Source organism: Bos indicus x Bos taurus, chromosome 15, assembly GCF_003369695.1.
Source record: "Bos indicus x Bos taurus breed Angus x Brahman F1 hybrid chromosome 15, Bos_hybrid_MaternalHap_v2.0, whole genome shotgun sequence".
NCBI classification, from domain to species: domain Eukaryota; kingdom Metazoa; phylum Chordata; class Mammalia; order Artiodactyla; family Bovidae; genus Bos; species Bos indicus x Bos taurus.
Window position 1 is genome coordinate 29,488,109 of NC_040090.1, and position 18,626 is coordinate 29,506,734.

The 18,626-nt window shown below is 51.0% G+C and overlaps 1 protein-coding gene across 5 annotated transcripts in view; it reads left to right on the top strand.

The window, feature by feature from the left end:
* ARRB1 (arrestin beta 1) overlaps positions 1-18,626 on the top strand; it is a 78,650-nt gene that overhangs the window by 26,706 nt on the left and 33,318 nt on the right. Inside the window, exon 1 of one of the 5 annotated variants that reach the window (XM_027562879.1) lies at positions 5,392-5,483. The exons of 3 other annotated variants lie outside the window; for them this stretch is intronic. In XM_027562879.1, the coding sequence (XP_027418680.1) occupies positions 5,407-5,483 (77 nt within the window). In that variant the 5' untranslated portion in view covers positions 5,392-5,406. Of the gene's footprint in view, positions 1-5,391; positions 5,484-10,687; positions 10,806-18,626 lie in introns of those variants that run through there. One more of the 5 variants, XM_027562882.1, reaches the window with a different exon arrangement.

Consider the following 18,626-nt stretch of genomic DNA (forward strand, 5'->3'; position numbering starts at 1 on the left):
GGCACAGAGGTACATGGCATGTCTTATGTTCATTTGGTAGTAGTTTTGTGGGCTTTGCCAAGGGCATTGGGGAGCTGCTCCCCACAACTTGGCAGGGGCCTGGAGTGTAGAGTTTGTACTACTTCTCATATCCTCACCTTTTCAAATCTCTGGCTAAGCTAACGTCACTCCCTGGAGAACCCTCTCTGCTCACCCACCCCCTGCCCTGTCTGCCCTCCTTGCAGAGGCTCATGGGGTAAAGCAGACCTGTACCCTGACCTGATGGAGCTTGGTCTGGCCTTTGCCTCGCCAGCACGTTGCACTGTGCCTGCAGCAGGGCAGATGCTCAGTAAATATTTATAGAATGAATGGTTGGAGAGCAGCTAGGGAAGCAGAAGGTGGCATAATGGTGCTTAGGGAGGACTTCTCAGAGGAGGCAGAGCTGACCTGGGGTTTTGAAGGATGGATAGGAGTTGGACACACAGGCAGGGCATTCCAGGAAGAAGGAACACAGCCTGTGCAAATCCTAGGACAGGTGGTGTGTGATCTAGGGCTTAGAGTGTGAGTAAGTGACCAGAGAGGAGGCTGCGGATAAGGGCCTGGATATGGGAGGAACCTCCAGTCTGGGAGTGGGCACCCTGACCTGCTGAAATGCTATCAGAAGTTGGCCCCTTCAGCTGGGTCCCAGGTCTGTGCTTTAGGCCTGGCCTTGAAGGGCACCATGTGTGGAGGGCCCTGGGGGGTTGTCAGGGCTTGTCAGAGTTATTCGCGGATTGGGACTGTATGAATCTAACCCAAGGCTACTGGCTCTGCTCCCCTGGGCCGAGTTGGTCATGAAATTAGAACCCATCAGGGCCAGCTGATTGAAGCAGGCTTTGTGACAACATGTAAGCTAGAACTAAGTTTAGTCATGGTGTCCGTAACTTCCTGGCTATGACCCTGGGCAAATTGTTGATTTCTTTATGCTGCGGTTTCCTCTACAATAAAGATAATAGATGCTACCTCTCAAGATTGTTACAACAATTAACAAAGTAACCTGTGGAAAGCTTTCCTTTTTTCCTCCTTGCTTCTCCCTGTCCTCCCCATCCTTCTCTCCTTCTTAGCAGAGCCGGGCTTTTAGACTGAGGCCTGAGAATGATTTGAAGGATACTGGACACCCTCAGCCCTGATAACTCACCTGAAACCTCTCCTTCCTGGAGGCCCTGGATTCAAAACGCCCCAGTTACGTATGCATTCCTTAGGGTAGTGGTTTTGCGCTCAGGCCACAGCACCAGCTTTGGCAACATCACTTCTAGAAAGGCAGTGGTTAGAAATGCAGATTCCCAGGCCCACCTCTCACCTACTGAATGGGAATGCTGGTGGGGGAGCTCAGCAAGCTGGTTTTCAACAAGCTTCCCAGGTGATTCTGATGTATGTTCGAGTGGGAGAACCACTGTCTGATGCCCAAGGGCCTTTCAGTGGGAGGAGCCTGGCTTTGGGCCTGGAGTCAGAGCACATGGGTGCCCGAGGGGCCAGCTTCAGGGGCGTGTAACCTGTGCCTTCACTCAGGGGCCTGAACTCAGGAGGACCTCTGATTGGTTTAATGCTCTTCTGTCTCTGTCTTGAAATCTGAACAAGGGGCCCTGCGTTTTCATTTTGCACTTGGACCACAGATTATTAAACTGGTCCCAGCATGTTCCAGTTTAGCTGGGTGTCCTCGGGGAAGTCACTTCCTCCTTGAGCCTCACTGTCCTCGTCTGTACAGGGGAGTGATAATCTCCATTGCCTAGAGTGATGGTGAGGATTAAATGTGACGCGTGGGTTCAGCTGTTGGCATGAGGCCTGGCCCAGGCCAGTATGGGGTAGCTTCCAGAGGCCACGTGGCCCACACCTCTGGAGATGCCATACACTGTCTTTGGCTTAATGGGGCTTCCGGTCTGGAGCAGGGACACAGACAGCAAGAGATGAACACTGTGAGAGTGCTCTGGGGGTGCTAAGTGGGGGGATCTGCCCTAGTTGGGGGTCCCTGAAGGCTTTCCGTGCGCATGTGTGCTAAGTCGCTTCAGCTGTGTCTGACTCTTTGGACCCCATGCACTGTGGCCCACCAGGGTCCTCCGTCCGTGGGATTCTCTAATCAAGAATGCTGGAGTGGGTTGCCATGCCCTCCTCCAGGGGATCTTCCTGATCCAGGGATCAAACCCATGTCTCTTATGTCTCCTGCATTGGCAGGCGGGTTCTTTACCACTAACATTACCTGGGAAGCTGAGGAAGTGTTAGATGAGCAAAAATCTGAGCTGGATTGGATGTGAACTTGGTGTGGGGCTGGACAGTGTTGTGGTATTTTCACAGTTTTTAACCACAGGTCTCTGGGGAAGCTGAGGTGAGATGAGAGGGCTGGAGGGAGGGCATGGGCCACAGAGGCCGCAGGTGGAGCAGGAGGCTGCTGTGGGGCCGCATCTCCCAGTCTGGGTCCCTTCCCTTCACAAAGGCCCTAGAACAGCAATAATTTGCAGTACAAACGGACCCTTGCCCAGAGGCCTCCTGGAGCAGAGTAGGAACGTGGCTCTGCCGGCTGGTGCCACAGGCCAAGTTCTTCTCCCTTTGGAAACCTCTGCTTCCTCTTCAGTAGATGGGCCTCCTAATCCCCTCTGGGTGGGCTGTGGTGATGGTCTAGGGAGATGAGCACACACAAGCCCCACCACAGCACCACTGGCAGGAAGTGCTCGGTACAGAGTTGATTCCTGTTTCCCTCTGCTGGTGTGCAAGTGGGATCCCTGGTTTTGGTGTTTGTTTTGTTTTTTAATCTTTCGACGCAGCTGCATGGCATGTAGGATGCTAGTTCCTTGACCAGGAATTGAATGCATGCCCCCTGCATTGGCAATGTGGAGTCCCAACTACTGGACCACACGGGAGCCCAGGTTTTTAATTAGGAGCCCCTGTAGCCTAAGCTAGCTCACTTGGGCGAGTCCTTTCTTAAACTGTAAGACAGATGAGGCTGACAAGCCCTCTTCTGGAGATGATCAAGGACTGACCACCACTGGGGGCCCAGAAGCAGTGGCTTTGGAGACAGCTGAGTGCCCACCTCTCCAGTGCTCTCCCAGGTTAAATTAAACCCCCCAGCTGTGTCACAGAGAGGGAGTGAGCTCCCCTATGGGCACCCTGAGTTCAGGTCCCGCTCTCTCAGTAGTGAACACAACTTTCATTTATCGCCGTCTTCACGGCACCAGGCGCGTCCCGTGCATTCAGGGAGAAAGGCACTGCCATTCCCGTTTCAGAAGGGAGGACCAGAACGACTCCCTCCTTGGCCAGGGTCACCCAGCTAGTGAGTGGCAGACCCCAAAGCTTTGCCTCCTACTCCCGTAGTGACACACTGTGAAACTGGGGTCAAGTCCAGACTTTTCTGTGCCCTGAAGGACAGGACCCGCCATTCTTAGAGGCCCCTTCAGCTGCAGTGGCCTATGGTCTGTGTCTCTGGGAGGGCCTGTCCCCAGGGGGGACATCTGCCACACACTTCAGGCTACTATTTTTTACTGTGTAGAATAATACCGACTTACCCATGCCCTCTAAGCTCCAGCCTCCCAGGCCTGTCATCCTGACCCCTGGCCCTGCTCTCTCTCTCTTACCCACACGGAGGAGCAGGAATGGCCAGGACCCGTGGTTTCTCCACCACAAGGGGCCTGGAGCAGAGGGGGCAGGGGTGCCGAGCCCTGTGGGAAGGGGAAAAGGTCTGATGGCTCCGGAGAACTGACCGACAGTGTGACTGCAAAATACGGGGTGCGAGGGAGTGTGGTGGAGTAAGGGTTGGAGGGCTGAGCAGGGGCCAGATTGTGAAGGGCTTGTGGGGAGCAGTTAAGGGGTTTGAGGCGGAGAAAGGACTTGATCAAGTCTGTGTCTGGCATGACTGAGAAAAATGCCAATGATAGTTAACACAATGTCAGGCACGCAGCATTCAAAGCCACTCATCACGGTTTGATGCTTTTTGTTATATGGGACGTTATGAATACCCAGATTCTACTCTTAGCCGCTGTGAGAACTTGGGCCAGTCACGAAACCCTAGGACCTCCTTTTTCACACCAGTAATGTAGGAAGAAGGATATGGAACCTTCTCCCAAGGATTTTATCAAGATCAAAGAGAGATAATAGGGAGATTTCATCTCATCTCTGTTAATGCTGAAGACACTCAGCTCCCCAAGCCCAGCTTTATAGCCAGGGCCCTTCCTCTGTGTCACATGCCTGCCTGCTTCCCAGTTTGGGGCAGGGTAGGACTCAGCCACTGGCCCCAGAAGCCCCCAGTCACAATGCAGCCCCTTTCAGGCAGGGCTTTACCTTCCCCAGATCCCTACTCTGTCCTTGGTCTTCACCCTACAAGCGACAGACCTCCGCCTCCTCCTCAGACTCTCCCCTAGCTTTGGTGCCCTGGCCAGGGGGCTCCCAGCCTTAAGAGCTCATGGAGATGCCCAGTAAGCCAGTGTGGTATGGAGGGGAGCATGCAGAACCTGAGAACATTATGTGCCTTCTCTGAGCCTCAGTTTCCTCATCTGCAAAATGGGAATGGGGTTACCTATTTTGTTAGTCTTCTTTTGCTCCTGTAACAAATTACCATAAATTTAGTGGCCTAATACAACATACATTTATCCTCTTATAGTTCTGGATGTCAGAGTCCTATCACAGATTGGCAGGGCTGCATTCTTTCTGGAGGTTCCAGGGGAGCATCCATTCTTTTGCCTTTTCTAGCTTCTGGAAGCTGCCTGCATTTCTTGGCTTCTGGCCCCATCCTCCATCTTAAAGCCATTAGCACAGCATCTTCCAGTTTCTCTCATTGCTTCGATCATCCTCACCTTGCCTTTTCTCCCTCTGACCCTCCTGCCTCCTGCTTACAAGGACCTTTGTGATTACACTGGGTCCACCCAGATAAAGCAGGGTTATCTCCCCATCTCCAGATCCTTAACTAACATCATGTCTGCAGTTTCTTTTACCATGTAAGGTAACAGCTTCGCAGCGCCAGGGATTGAGATGTGAGCATCTCAGGGGGCCGTGATTCAGCCTGTCACACATTCCTTGCAGGGTAGCTATGAGGATTAAATGAGACGAGAACTGTGAAAGGATCAAACGGTACCAGGGACATGGCAGTCAGTCCCTAGACACATTTTCTTCAGTCCTCTCTCTGGGCCTCTGAGTCCCTAGCTGAAAAAAGAGGCCAATTGTAACAGTTGGATCCCGCCTTCTCTCGAGCGTGTTTTATGGTCAGGCAGACTGCACCCTTAGCCCGGGATGCATAGGAAGCAGCAGAATTGAGGATGCCCCCCGGACAGCTCTCGGAAAAGCCTCCCTTCTCCCCTCCCTCTCGGAGGCAGGCCTCCTTTCAGTTCCTGGCCCGCTGAGCATTTCCCATCATTCCCAGGGATGGCTGATGGGAAAGGCTGAGCTCACTGCTCCCTGGGGAGGGCGATGGGTGGAGGGAGGGGAGGGAGAGGCTGGCGGCAGCTGCTTGGAGAGAAGGGCAGAGGAGATCTACAGAGGGAGAGGTGAGGTTGTCAGCGCTCAGGGGGAGTGGGAGAGGGTGAGGCCGGGCCTCCTGGCTGAGCCTCGGAGAACTGTCAGCCTTTCCGCAGCCTCCTCCGTGCTGCTCCGTGTGTGTGTGCCAGCTGCCCCTTCTGAGAGGCCCTGGGGTCCGGGGGAGTGTGTATGTATGCTGGCGATGGGAGGGGGTGTCACAGGCCAGCGGGAACTACAAGTGAGAGAGGAATACCTTCCCCTTCCTGAGAAGAGGGCTATTTCAGCCAGCATACATCCCCGCCCCTTCCCTCTGCCCAGAAATTGGTCACCTTCATCTGCCTTCACTGCACTTCTCTTTTCTTATTTGCATGTGTGTGTGTGTGTGTGTGTCGGGGGGTAATAACACCATTCGGGGATTTGAGAGACTCAAGTGAGATAGTGATTTTGAAATGTACACTCTGCTATATAAGGACGTGTGATTCCGTGCATACGCACATCACTTTGACGTTCTCTCTTCTGCACCTTGACAACCTGGCAAATTCTTAATCATCCTTTAAGTCCTGGCTCAGGTGTCACCTGCTCTTTGTAACTCTCTCAGCAGCCCCCTGTCCACCTGGGAAGAACAAAGCTGCTCTCTCCCCCGAGTTACCCTCTCTTTAACCCTCTGTGGGTGCCTTATGCAAGGATGGTTGTTCACAGTGGGCCTCCCCCACTGTTTGCGGGCAGTGCGTTCACCACCGGCCCCTCCAGTTCTCAAGGCCACAGTGGCTGTGGTAGAGCAGAGGCAGGATGGTGAAGGCGCTGGGGAGCTGATCTCCTGGAGTCTGGCCTTGGCAAAGTCCCCATGTGGCAGTCCAGTCCTTAGAATCGAGCAGATTCCCATGAGGGCCTCAGTCAGATTCAGGGACTCTGCTCAAAGCAGGTGGCCATTCATCTGTGTATAAGAGCCCTTCACTTTCTGTGATGTACATACTCATGCCTGCTGCCCAGGACCTCCTATACGTAATCAGGATACCAAAGGGCCATGTTGGCCATGACATTTCTGGAAGAGAGTGAAATCTGAGCCAAGGGAGGGGGAGAGGCTATTTAGGCCCTAGGGAGTGTATTCCATAAGCTCACCTACCACACTCTGGGCTTCCCTCATAGGTCAGTTGGTAAAGAGTCCACCTGCAATGCAGGAGACCCCAGTTCGATTCCTGGGTGGGGAAGATCTGCTGGAGAAGGAGTAGGCTACCCACTCCAGCATTCTTGGGCTTCCCTTGTGGCCCAGCTGGTAAAGAATCTGCTTGCAATGTGGGAGACCTGGGTTTGATCCCTGAGTTGGGAAGATCCCATGGAGAAGGGGAAGACTACCCATTCCAGTATTCTGGCCTGGAGAATTCCGTGGACTGTATAGTCCATGGGCTCACAAAGAGTTGGACACTACTGAGCAACTTTCACTCACCACTCCAGGATCCCCAGCAGGCTCATATCCCAGTGCCTCAGGCCCATCAGATACATAGAGAGGACCGGATAAATGTTGGGAGATGCGGCATGGTGGTTAAAGGTGCCTCCACCTCCTCTCTGTCTTCCTCCATCTCTCCAGAGCCCTGGGCAGTCTTGTTCATCCTGGAACTTCTGGTGCCTCTCAGTGCCCTAGTCCTACCATGTAGTGAACTTGGATTATGTTCCAGGCATAGGCAGACATCAGCTCATTCATTCCCCTCCACACCCTGGAGGTGGTCTTACCTAGGTGAGGATAGGTGAGGTGAGGAGCCGTGAAGTGCCAGGGTAGAGATCTGGACCCTGTTCCCAATTACTCTCCCATTTTCTTCAATATTTGTGTGGTCTTCCTGGGGTTTGAGGAAAGATGACTAGAGTCTCCAGGTTAGGGAAGGTGGAGCTGGTACTGAGTTGTCGCTCCAGACAGGTTGGTGGCTAAGGCCTAGCACTGATCTTCCCAGCAGGTTTCTTGTACCCCACCCTTACCCCCAAAGACATGTGAGGAGCAGGTGGAAGGGGGCTTACCAAGGGGAGAGGCTCAGAGGTGCCCCAGAATGCCCCTCCCTGCTCGCTGTCTCACCGAGGGCAGCTGCTCTTGGCTGGCCTCACTGTGCTCACCTCGTCTGCAAGCCTGTGTGTTCTTGGAAGTCATGGAAATGCATTTCTTAAAAATGCTCAGCAATACCAGGCTTTGGTCTCTGCCCAGCACTCTGGCCTCCCAGAAACTCTTCATACCCATCACCTCCTCTCTGCTGCCCGGACCCATACGAGGTAACGTGACCCTCACTGAGAGCCAGTGATCCAGCTGAACCCTGTCCATCAGGGACCCGTCCAGGGCCTCCCAGCGAGTCTGTTTCTTGTGGGGGATAGTGATGATGGTAAGTATCATCACCACTGACAGAGCTCTAACTGTGTGCCAGGGCCTCGCTGAACACTCTAGATGGCTGAAGCACAGGCTGATGAGGCAGCAGGCCTGCCTCACCCCAGCCCACAGCTCCTTTATGTTGCCCCTTGTTTGTGCACAGTCCCTGCCCTGGAGCAGCTCCCATCCTGGGCGGCAAACTCCCACTGGATCACGCCCACACAGGAGGTGTACGAGCTAGTGCCCTCAGCCTGGAGGCTTGGTAAAGCCCCCCTAGAAGGAATAATGCTTTTTCCCTACTTGAGTTGTCCTCAAGATTAAACAGGAGGAATAGATCAAATACTTAGCATATGACAAATAAATACATGATAAATCTTAAAATATTGATATTGTGGTTTTGGGGGTTTGTTTTCTCAAGTTTAATAAAACTACTCAGTTAAAAGTTTCAAAAGAAGGTTAACTTCTTCATGATTTTGAGTTGACAGGTGCACATTTTACATCTGTAATACAGCTATTTCAGAGAACCTCTTACATAGGAACTATACCTCAGGATGACCAATAATGAAAGTATTTGGTTTGGAGCACAATTAGGATAAATTGTACCTTTCAACAGTATCTAATTCTTTTAAAACCCAGAAGTGTTGTTACTATATTTTTACTTCCTCATATATCAAGTAGATGGTTTGAACTGCTTATATTTCTTATTTCTGCTCTGTGACTTTGAGAAAGTAATTTAATTTCTCTGTGTTTCATCATATATAAAGTGGGGAATGAGAGTATCTACCTTACAGGGTGCTTGTGAGGATTAAATGAGTTAAATATAGTATTTAGAATAGTACCTGACCAGGTGGGTCAGTGGTAAAAAAAAAGCTGCCTGTAATGCAGGAGACGGGTTTGATCCCTGGTTGGGTAAGACCCCCTGGGGAGGGAAATGGCAATCCACTCCAGTATTGCCTGGGAAATCATGGGATTGCAGAAGTTACTTAGTTGCTAAGTTGGCCACGACTTAGCAACTAAATAACAATAACAATAGGTTATATTGAAAATAATTATTACTATTTCTTTATAAGAAAATATACCCAGATACAGTTACTGAATCCAGTCAGGTTACTTTTCAGCCAATACTCTTCAGCTAACATTCACTAAGTACTGGCTGGTCCTGGGCTTGTCTGGGTCTTGATCTTGGGGCTCAGCTGCTCCTGGCTCTGCCCAGGGACTTGGGCTGCCTGCTCGGTTTCCGCCTCTTGCTCCTAGCCCCCAGGGCTCTGGGTGAGGCTGAGCTCATAAAAAGTGTCGGCAAAGCACTTTGTGGATCGATGCTAACTAATAGCAGCTCCCTGGAGCTGGCACGTGTAGGGAAGATGATCACAGAGGCAGCTTGCGCTAGGCTCAGGGGCGGCCCCTGGGGAAGGGCAGTGATATCCTCAAGGCGGGGCCCGGCCCTGCCATCCCTCCTCCCTGTCGCCTCCTGCCACTTAGCCAGCAGTGGGTGCCGACAGAGTTTGGAGATGGATGGGGAGTATTAGTGGCCACATAGAGAAAAGATTTGCCCGTTTCGTGGCAGAGTCAGGAGCATAGATCCATCCAGCCCACACATCTGGTCACTTCCACCTGGATCTGGGGGCATGGCCTGTCTTGGGCAAGCTCTTGTCAAGGCTCTCCCAGTCGACTCCATCACCATCTCTCAAGAAGTCAACATTCCTGACTGAAACAGACAGATGCTGGCCTTTGCCCAGACACACGGCTGTCTTAAGGATGGCAGAATGGTTTCCTTTCAGTCATGGGCAGGAATGGGAAGTTGGCATGGGGTCTTGTGCAAGAGAAGATGTGGGCGAGACTTCCCCCAGTTCTGCCCTAGGGGGACATCCTCCTCTGTGTCTCAGACTGAAGTGAAGTCTGTTTTGGAAACTGCTGAGGAGGCAGCAGACAGGGCGTTCTCTGCCCTCTGGGGTTCATAGTCAGATGGAGGAGGCATGGTCTTATTCAGGAGAGGCACCAGTCTGATGGAGGGCAGGGGGGTGGTGAGCGGGGAGGTGAATGTGGCTTCTGTTTCCTGGGTCTTCTTATCTTACAGAAGGGACATAGCCCTCTTGCCTTCTGGCAGCCCCTTGTCTGAGGGTGGAAGCATTAACTTCTTCTGCAGGGACCTCCTGTCTGATGGAGGAGTCGTGGCCACTTTCTTCCCCTGGGGAATTCTTATCTGATAGAGGAGATTCGACCTCTGTCCTCAGGAAGGCCTCTTGTCTCTCTGATGGGAGAGGCTCATCTTGTTCTCTCACTCAAGAAGCCCCATTTGACAGCTTCTGCCTTTGCTCCCTGTCTTCCTGGCCTGATTCATGGGGAGCCCTGGCATGAATGGGGAGGGGAGGACTCCCCCCTCCCATGGGGAGTCTACAGGCAATAGCCACAGAGACAGCTGGGCAGAATACTGGGCTAGGCTGCCATGGGGCAGGGAAGAAGGGGGTGCTTTAGAGGGGCTCCCCTAGCAAGTAAAGGTGACACGGAAGAGGCTTCCTATGTGGCAGTCTGATGGAAGGGGGTGGCTGGCTGTGATGAGTAGTCACTGAGGGTAAAGGGGGAGCCTCCTCCAGGCTGGAAAGCAAAACTCGAGGGTCACTCGGGAGCCCCTGTGCCTGCAGGCTAAACTGCTATGGTGGGAAGGGCCTGGGAGACCCTCACCTTCTGCCTGTCTGTGGGCAGGCCGAGTGCTCTGAGCCCAGAGACATCCGCCCTCCAAGACCCGAGAAGCCCAGAGAAGAGGAAACAGGACGCGTATCAGGAACGCCTTTTCCTTTTCTTTGTAACTAACCCACTCACTCGGGGCTTGGGAGAGCCAATCCTGGATCCTGCCGGCTTGCTCTGGCCTGCTGCTGCTGCCTGCAGCCCCCCGCGCTGGGTTTTCCACGGCCTCCCTCCTCCCCACACCGCCCCCCACCTGCCTCGGCTTCTGCTCCTGGGCTGGTCCCTTAATTCCACCGAGACTCAGGGCTCTCATCTGTAAAATGGGGTAAGACTTCCTATCTGCCTCCTGAGGAAGTTTGTTTTGTCCTCTCTTTATAGGATTTACATAGTGCATTCCTTTATCTCTGGGATTCACCTTGAGCACTTCCTGTGTGCTGACCTCTGGGGTGGGCGGAGACAGTGTAGGCGAGGAACAGGTGTGGGCAGACAGGAAGTCTGTTTGGGACTTGTGTGAGGAGTCTGGGGACATCGGAGTACACATGTCCCAAGGCTAGTGGCTTTGGGGTCAGAGAGGTTCTGGCTGGAGACGGAGGTTTGGCTTACCAGCATCCGGTGGCAGCTAAAGTGGCCGGGTGGGTAGAGTCACCAAGGGAACTGCTTGTCATGGGTCCTGGGAGAGGGCGGAGGTCAGGCCCTGGAGGCTACAGCAGAGAGCTGGGCACAGGGCAGGGATGGGCCATCACTCAGCCAGGGCTCCAGTGGCCAAGAGAAACGGGCGTGGGATGGGGTCACTGCGTGGTGTTCATGGCGGGTGTCAAGACCTTTGCTTTGGCAGGCTGGGTGTGGGGGTCTGTGGGAAAGACGGGCCTTCGGATGAGGAGGCGGTAATTACTGCAGAGGTGCTAGACATCAAAGAAGGTGGTCAGTCAGATTGGCATCCTCTTTTCTTTTTGGCCTCACGGTGAGGTATGCGGGATCTTTGTTTCCTGACCAGGGATTGAACCCATGCCCTCTACAGTGGAAGTGTGGAGTCTTTACCGCTGGATTGCCATGAAAGTTCCAGCTTGGCCTTCTCTCATTCTCATGATTCAGTTACTCCTCTGCTGGCTAGAGGGCTGCCATGGGAGCACTTGTGTATTTGTGTGGTGTGTATGTGGTTTATGTTGCGAGAGTTGTAGATGATGTGTATGTGGGGCGGGTGATGCTTGTGTGCATGTGGAGTGTGCTTAGTATTGGTGTGTGTGGTGTGTATAAGTGTGTGGGATATGTATGTGGTATGAGGTGTGAAGCATACATGGGGTGTGGTGCAGGTGTGCATGGCGTGTGTACATAACGTGGTGTGTTTTACATAGGTGTGTTGTCTGTAGATGTGTGTGGGGTATGTGTGTCTTTGGGTGTGTGGTGGGTATAGTGTGCATGGTGTGTGTGTGTGTGTGTGTGAGGTGTGTAGAGTTTGTCCATATGGCCACATTCAGATCCTTGTTCCGCAGTGCATATGGGAGGCTGGTGCTGAGTCATCTGCTTGGGCTGAAAGCTCAGAAGCATCCACCAGACTTGTGGATTTCCCTTCTCTACTCAGGTCGCCCCCAGCGGTGCACTGGTAACAACTGGCCGTCCAGAAAAAGGGGGTGAGGTGGGGATATAGCGTTTGCCAGTTCCTATGTTTGTCAATTCTCCCACCAAGGACATCACCCTACTAATGTGATGTCATTGAACATGGAGTTGGGAAGAGATGCACAGTGGGACTCCATCTTTATAGTAAAATTCAGTAAAATAATAGATAGTAAGTGATAAGTTTTGAGTATGTCTTCCCTTTGATTTTTAAATATTTTTCATATTTATTTGTTATTTTTGGCTGCACTGGGTCTTTGTTGCTGGGCAAGTGCTTTCTCTAGTTACGGCGAGCAGGGGCTCCTCTTTGTTGTGGTGGCTTCTCTCGTTGCCAAGTACAGGCTCTAGGCTCCTGGGCTTCGGTAGTTGCAGCTCCTGGGCCCTAGAGCACAGGCTCAGAAGCTGTGGCACCTGGGCTTAGTTGCCCCGTGGCATGTGGGATCTTCCCAGACCAGGGATGGAACCCGTGTCCCCTGCATTGGCAGGCGGATTCTTAACCGCTGGACCACCAGGGAAGCCTCCCCCTCTCTGTTTTTAATATAGTTTATTTAATTGTCATCTTGGTTCAGGCTGTCTCACCATCAGCACAGTTAACATTTGGCCTTGAGGTTCTTTGTTGGGGGCAGGGAGGGGGCTGGGCTTCATTGCACGCACAGCATCCCTAACCTCCACCCGCTAGACACCAGTAGCAGCCCTCCCCCAAGTCGTGACCATCCAGATGTCTCCAGACACAGCCATATGTCCCCTGGGGGGAGCAAATTTAACCCAGTGGACAGTTATATAAACCCCAGTAGACAGCCATTGGCAATGTTTAACAACTAGATCACAGAATTCCTACAAGTGTGACAGTTGGCTCTGAATGAGCCTGTACCAGCCAGTTTCAGCACATCATGACCACTGTGTCTGGCTAAATAGAAGGCCTAGGTTTTTCTCTCCACAGTTCTTTCTCTGGAAAGAGCCGCTACCCTAAGCTGTAGCTGCCAGTCTGGACAGAGGGCTCTCTGACTGCGGAGGGCTCTCAGCCCCTGACTGGTACCCAGAGTGGTTGATGAAGCGTTGGAGACCTACCACTGTGCTGAACTGTTCTGATGTTCTATGAAATGTGAGAATGGTGAGGAAAGTAATACTTCTGAATTAATATTTAGTTTTAATATAATATGCTCTTCCCCAAAAGTTTATATGTTCAAATTGGAAAAACAAACAAACAACTCTGTCCCCCCAAAAGCATCAAGCAAATAAAATTTTAGATAAAGTCTTCTCACAGGGAAAATCATGGCTGCTGCATGTCTGGGGCCGCCCTGCATGTAAGGTGCTCCTGTTAAGGTTGCACACACCCGTGTCTCATTCTGGTGGCCGGGCTGTCCACCTCTAATTTGCCTCTTGGCTCAGGTACTGCTTTTACCCATCTTCAAGCTCAGCGGTCGGCTTTTGTTTATTTGTTTATTCATTCATTCAAAATATTTACTCAGCACCAATTATATACCAAGGAAGATGATGGAGAAAGGGGTTCCTGCTCTCCAGAGTTTGTCAGTATTTCAGCTCCATGCCGTCCACTGGGGAGCGGAGATGTGCAGGCTCGTGTGGGTGCTGAGGGGACACGGACAGAGTGGAGGAGGGGAAGAGAGACGTGTGTGTGTGTGTGTGTGTGTGTGTGTGTGTGTGTGTGTGTGAGTGTGTGTAGGATGGCGGTTGTGTGCCTGGAGCCGAGCTGGGCACACCATACACTGAATCATCCCACTCGCCTGCTGTGCTTCTAACAGAGGGTTTTGTTTCTTGGTGGAGGATCTCTCTGTCTCTCCCCCTGCTCCAGAGTGTAGGTGCTCTGGAGACAGGACACAGGGGCCCGTATCTCCTGGAGGTAAGAACAGTGTCAGGCTCAGAGATTGGAGAAACAAAAGGAATCAAAAAGCAAGGAGGGGAGTAGCCAAGATGGGTGGCAAGAGGGAAGGAGGAAGGGGTCAGGGCAAGGCCACTTTAAGCTGAAGCAGTCAGGGAAGGCTTCTTGGATGAGGTGGTATTTGGGAGGAAGGATGGGAGGGACTGCAGTGGGGGAACCGGTGGAAAGGCTGTTGCAGAGAGAGGGAATAGCAGGGTGTGTCCCTGGAGATTTCCGGAACGTGAGGGTCTAAACTAGAAAAAGAATATCATAAACTGCTGTTTTCTATCCAAGACAGGGAGGGAGACAGCCAACTAAAAAATCTTCTCTCTCTCCAATGGAGGTAACATAACCATCCTGTCCCACCTAAGGGACATCTGGGCAAGAACTCTCCACTGGGCTCTGGAGGGAAGGCAGAGTGATAATAACAATAGTCATCACCGTACCAATGACGTCTGCTTCCCTTTATCATTCCCTACTAGGTCCCAAGGCTTTGTATACGCCTTCACCTGTGGGGTAGACATCAACCCCATTTTCCAGACAACTGAAAGCATGCTTCAGAGAGGAAGCGAAAGTCAAGGTCACGCAGGACCCAGGCGGGGTCTGCTTGCTTCAGCGTCCGCACTGTTTCCTCTGCCAGCACCCTTCCCTTCCTGCCTCTCGACCCCTGAGAAGGCTGGACAGCATTCAAGTGTGGTCTGTGGGCTCTCTGGGATTCAGCTGTTGGCCTGCTTGGTGAAATTTTTATTAGCCTTTGATTTTCGGACCTCTGGTTTTATGGGTTACTAGAAAATGGGCCAGGCTTCTTTAAGAAACTCCCCCTCTACCTCCGTGGCCAGCTGGTGGCTTTTCTCCTCCCTCCCTCTGCAGCTCCTGAAAGTATTCACAAATATGGATCATGGCTAGAAAAGTGGACACATGAATGTGGGCAGGAGGCTGGAGCTATAGCAATAGCTATGTGCCTCGGAGCCTGTGAGCAGTCTGAAGTCCTGGAGCTCGACTTGGCCAGACCCCCATCCACTGCCCCTCACCCCTCGGGCCTGTACCCAGAGAAGCAGCAGCCTGGGGCTCTCCTCCTGGTCTGCGACTCTGGGCACACCAGTCTCTCTGGGCCTTAGTTTCCTGGCCCAGGTGCAAGATTCTTCTCTCCCTTGGGCTTCAGTGTCTCCATCTGGGAAATAAAGCGGGCTGCACGCTCCCCAAATCTGTGAAACGGGTGACCTTTCCTATCTTCCTGCCTCCTGCCCCTCTCCTGGGCTGTCCTGAGAAGCAGGTGCGCTAATGGTGGGTAAACAGGAAGGCAGTGTTCCGACACAGGGAGGGCTGTTCAGTCCTGGAAGAGCAGAGCAGCCTGTACACAAATAACCCCACTACCAGGGAGAGTGTGATAAGGGCCCTAGAAACCTCTTTGCTGCCACAGCCACCTGCTCCTCACACCTCCTTGCTCCCTGATGGCTGTTCTCACACCCAGGAAAGTGGGTCAGAATGTAGGGCAGGTGTACCTGAGGGCGAACGCTGACCATGACTGCCATCAGTGGTAGGGATGGGGAAAGGGGTGGGGTTATGGCATCTCTGCATCCAAGAGACAGCCCCAGCCATTCTCTTCCCCACTAAGTGTCTATGGCTCTTATTGGTTTCTGGATATGGTCTGAGTTCCTTAGTCTGGCATTTGAGACCCTGCACACCTTGCCCAGAGCCCGGGGATAGGAGATGCTCTGTGACTAGCAGGGTGGTGAGTGGACCCTTCTCAGGCCCGTACTCCTCCCTGGTACTCTTCCTAGGCACTAGGGACATACTTCAGATTGCCCACTATCTCCCAAACACTGAGTGGATTCAGTTGCCCTCCCCAGGCCTCCACGAGCAGTGCCGTCACCTCTTCCATACCTGTGTGTGTTCTTGAAGATCCCCCTCATTGATATACTGCCTTCCTTGAAGCCTTTCCTGGTCCCCCAGACAGAACCACACAATCCCATCTATAGCGTAGTATTGTGAGTGGTGAAAAGTGTCATCTCTGGAGTGAGACTGCCTGGGTTTCAGTATCTAGCTGTGCCCCTTACTAGCTCTGTGACCTTGGGTAAATGACTTAGACTCTCTGTGTCTCAATTTCCTCATCTGAGAAATTGGAACTATAATCATACCTTCTTAAATGTTGTCGGAAAAACAAGTGAGTTCATGTTTAAGACACACTTAGAGCAGTGACTGGCACCTGGTTTCTCTCCTGGAAGAGATTTCTGTTGTTGATGGAGATTAATACCTGAAGTTTTCCCCACATTCACTGTATTCGTAGCATGAATTTTCGGATGCTCACAAAGGCTTGAATTGTTGCCAGTGCTCTCTCAATTCACTGGCAGTGAATCCGCATTCGTGGATAATCTCCTTCGGATGAGTTTTCTGATGTTGTGTAAGACATGTTTGGCTAAGTGATTTCCCATAGGTGGCCCATTCATAGGGTTTCTCTCCCGTATGAGTTTTCTGGTACTGGCTTTGAGACTTGAAGTTATTTAGGGTTTCTGCATCTCAGGTTTCTCCTTTGAAAAATGGGAATGTTAAGATGGAATAATATCTTAATATGCTGAAGTTCTTAGCAAAGCACCTGGCTTACAGTGAAAGCTTAATGCATGGTGGCCGTTGTGGTTGATGGGTTTGTCTCACTTGGCTATACCACAGTTTTTTGTCAGCAGTGACCATGAATTATTCATCTTAGTGCCTGCAGAGCCTGGCAGTGGTAGGAGTGTGTGAATGTTTACTGGATAAGTGAATGATAAATGGAAGAGTCATTGGTCAGAGCTGAGCAGAGGCCCATTTGGATGTATCAGTTATCTTCCTGGCTCACCCTGATGCTGGCTGAGACCCTGCCCTTATGAAGTATTTTCTAAACCCAGTGCCTATTGATCCTGACAGCCAAAGAGAAGCATCGATAGGAGAAATCTATGGAGTCCTCTCACCCAGGGCAAAGGATCCTTACCACCACCTTTTGAAACTTCATTCATCCTCATTCTTGACTAATTCTCTCTTAGGGCATTCATTCAAGAACATTCCACCTGTATTTATTTACTGAGCACTTCCTTGGCCCAGGCATCATGCTGTGTCCCCAGGGATCCAGTGTCATAAATAAGGCCTCCACTCTCATATAAGTTTTGTAAGGGAAGCGCAGGGCGAGTAAACAGATTTTACAGTGTGTAAATGCTGTGATGGGGACGCACCGGGTGTGGGAGTCAGGGTACATCTAATCCTGACTTAGGGGAAGTCAGAGAAGGAGAACACTGAGGAGAAGGCATGGTGCACAGTTGTAACAGCCGACACAGCGGGTCTGGGGAAGGGTCCGAGGAATCACAGAGACATGGACTCGGGATTGTAAAGTTGCAATATCAGAGATTCTAACATCCATTCAGAATGGATGGATGGATAGGATCCGTATTTTCTCTACTTCACTTACAATATTTTTTCATTAAGACATGAGGCGTATCTTGTTAGGGAAGCCTTGTATCTTTATGAAGTAATTGGTGCTCATTGTACAACATGGAAAAATAAGGGATATAAAGGAGTGAGTGGGTGGACAGATGGAGTATTCTTTAACCCCTGTTAACATTTGGGCACATTTCCTTTCCTTATATTCATTTATTGAGTTTGTTTTTAAAACTGAGATATAGCTTACATACCATAGTATTTGCAGTTTTAGGGGTTTTTAGTATTTTCACAAGGTTGTATAACCATCACCACTAATTCCAGAGTTTTCAGCACCCCAAAAAGAAATTCCTACCCATTGGCAATCACTTCCCATCCCACCTCCCACCAGCCTCTGGCAACCACCAAACTGCTTTCTGTCTCTGTGTAGTTGCCCATTCTGGACATTTCAAATAAATGGGATCAGATAATGTATGGCTTTTTGTGTCTGGCTTCTTTCACTTAAAATATAATGTTGATCCTTTCAAGGTTCATCCATGTTGTAGCATGAATCAGTGCTTCATCCCTTTTTATGGTTGAATAATATTCCATTGAATATATATGCCACAGATAAAAAACATATTCATCAGTTGGTGGCATATGATGGTTATGCATAATGCCACTATGAACATTTTTGTGTGTGTGGACATCATTTTCAGTTCTCTTGGGTCTCTACCTAGGGATGGAATTGCTGGGTCATAGGTTAGCTCAGTGTTGTTGAGAGGAACTGCCAGACTGTTTGCCACAGTGACTGCACCACCAGCAATGTGTGAGGGCTCCTGTTTCTCCACATCCTTGATAACACAGGTTTATTGTCCTTTTTTTTTTATTATAGGTCTCCTACTGGGTGTGAAATATCTCACTGTGGCTTTTTTGTTTGTTTGTTTGGCCACGCTTCATAGCTTGTGGGATCTGAGTTCCCTGACCAGGGATCGAACTGGGGTCCTTGACAGTGGAAACACAGAATCCTAACCACTGGACCACCAGGGAATCCCCTTGTTGTGGCTTCAATTTGCATTTCCCCAGTGACTAATCATCTTTTTATGTGCTTACTGGCCACTTGTATACCTTCTTTGAAGAAATGACTATTCAAATTCATTGCTTGATTTTGATCAAGTTATTTGCCTGTTTGTTGTTGAATCATAATACGATCTTTATATATCCTGGATACTAGACTCTTACTAGATACATGATTGGAAAATATTTGCTCCATTC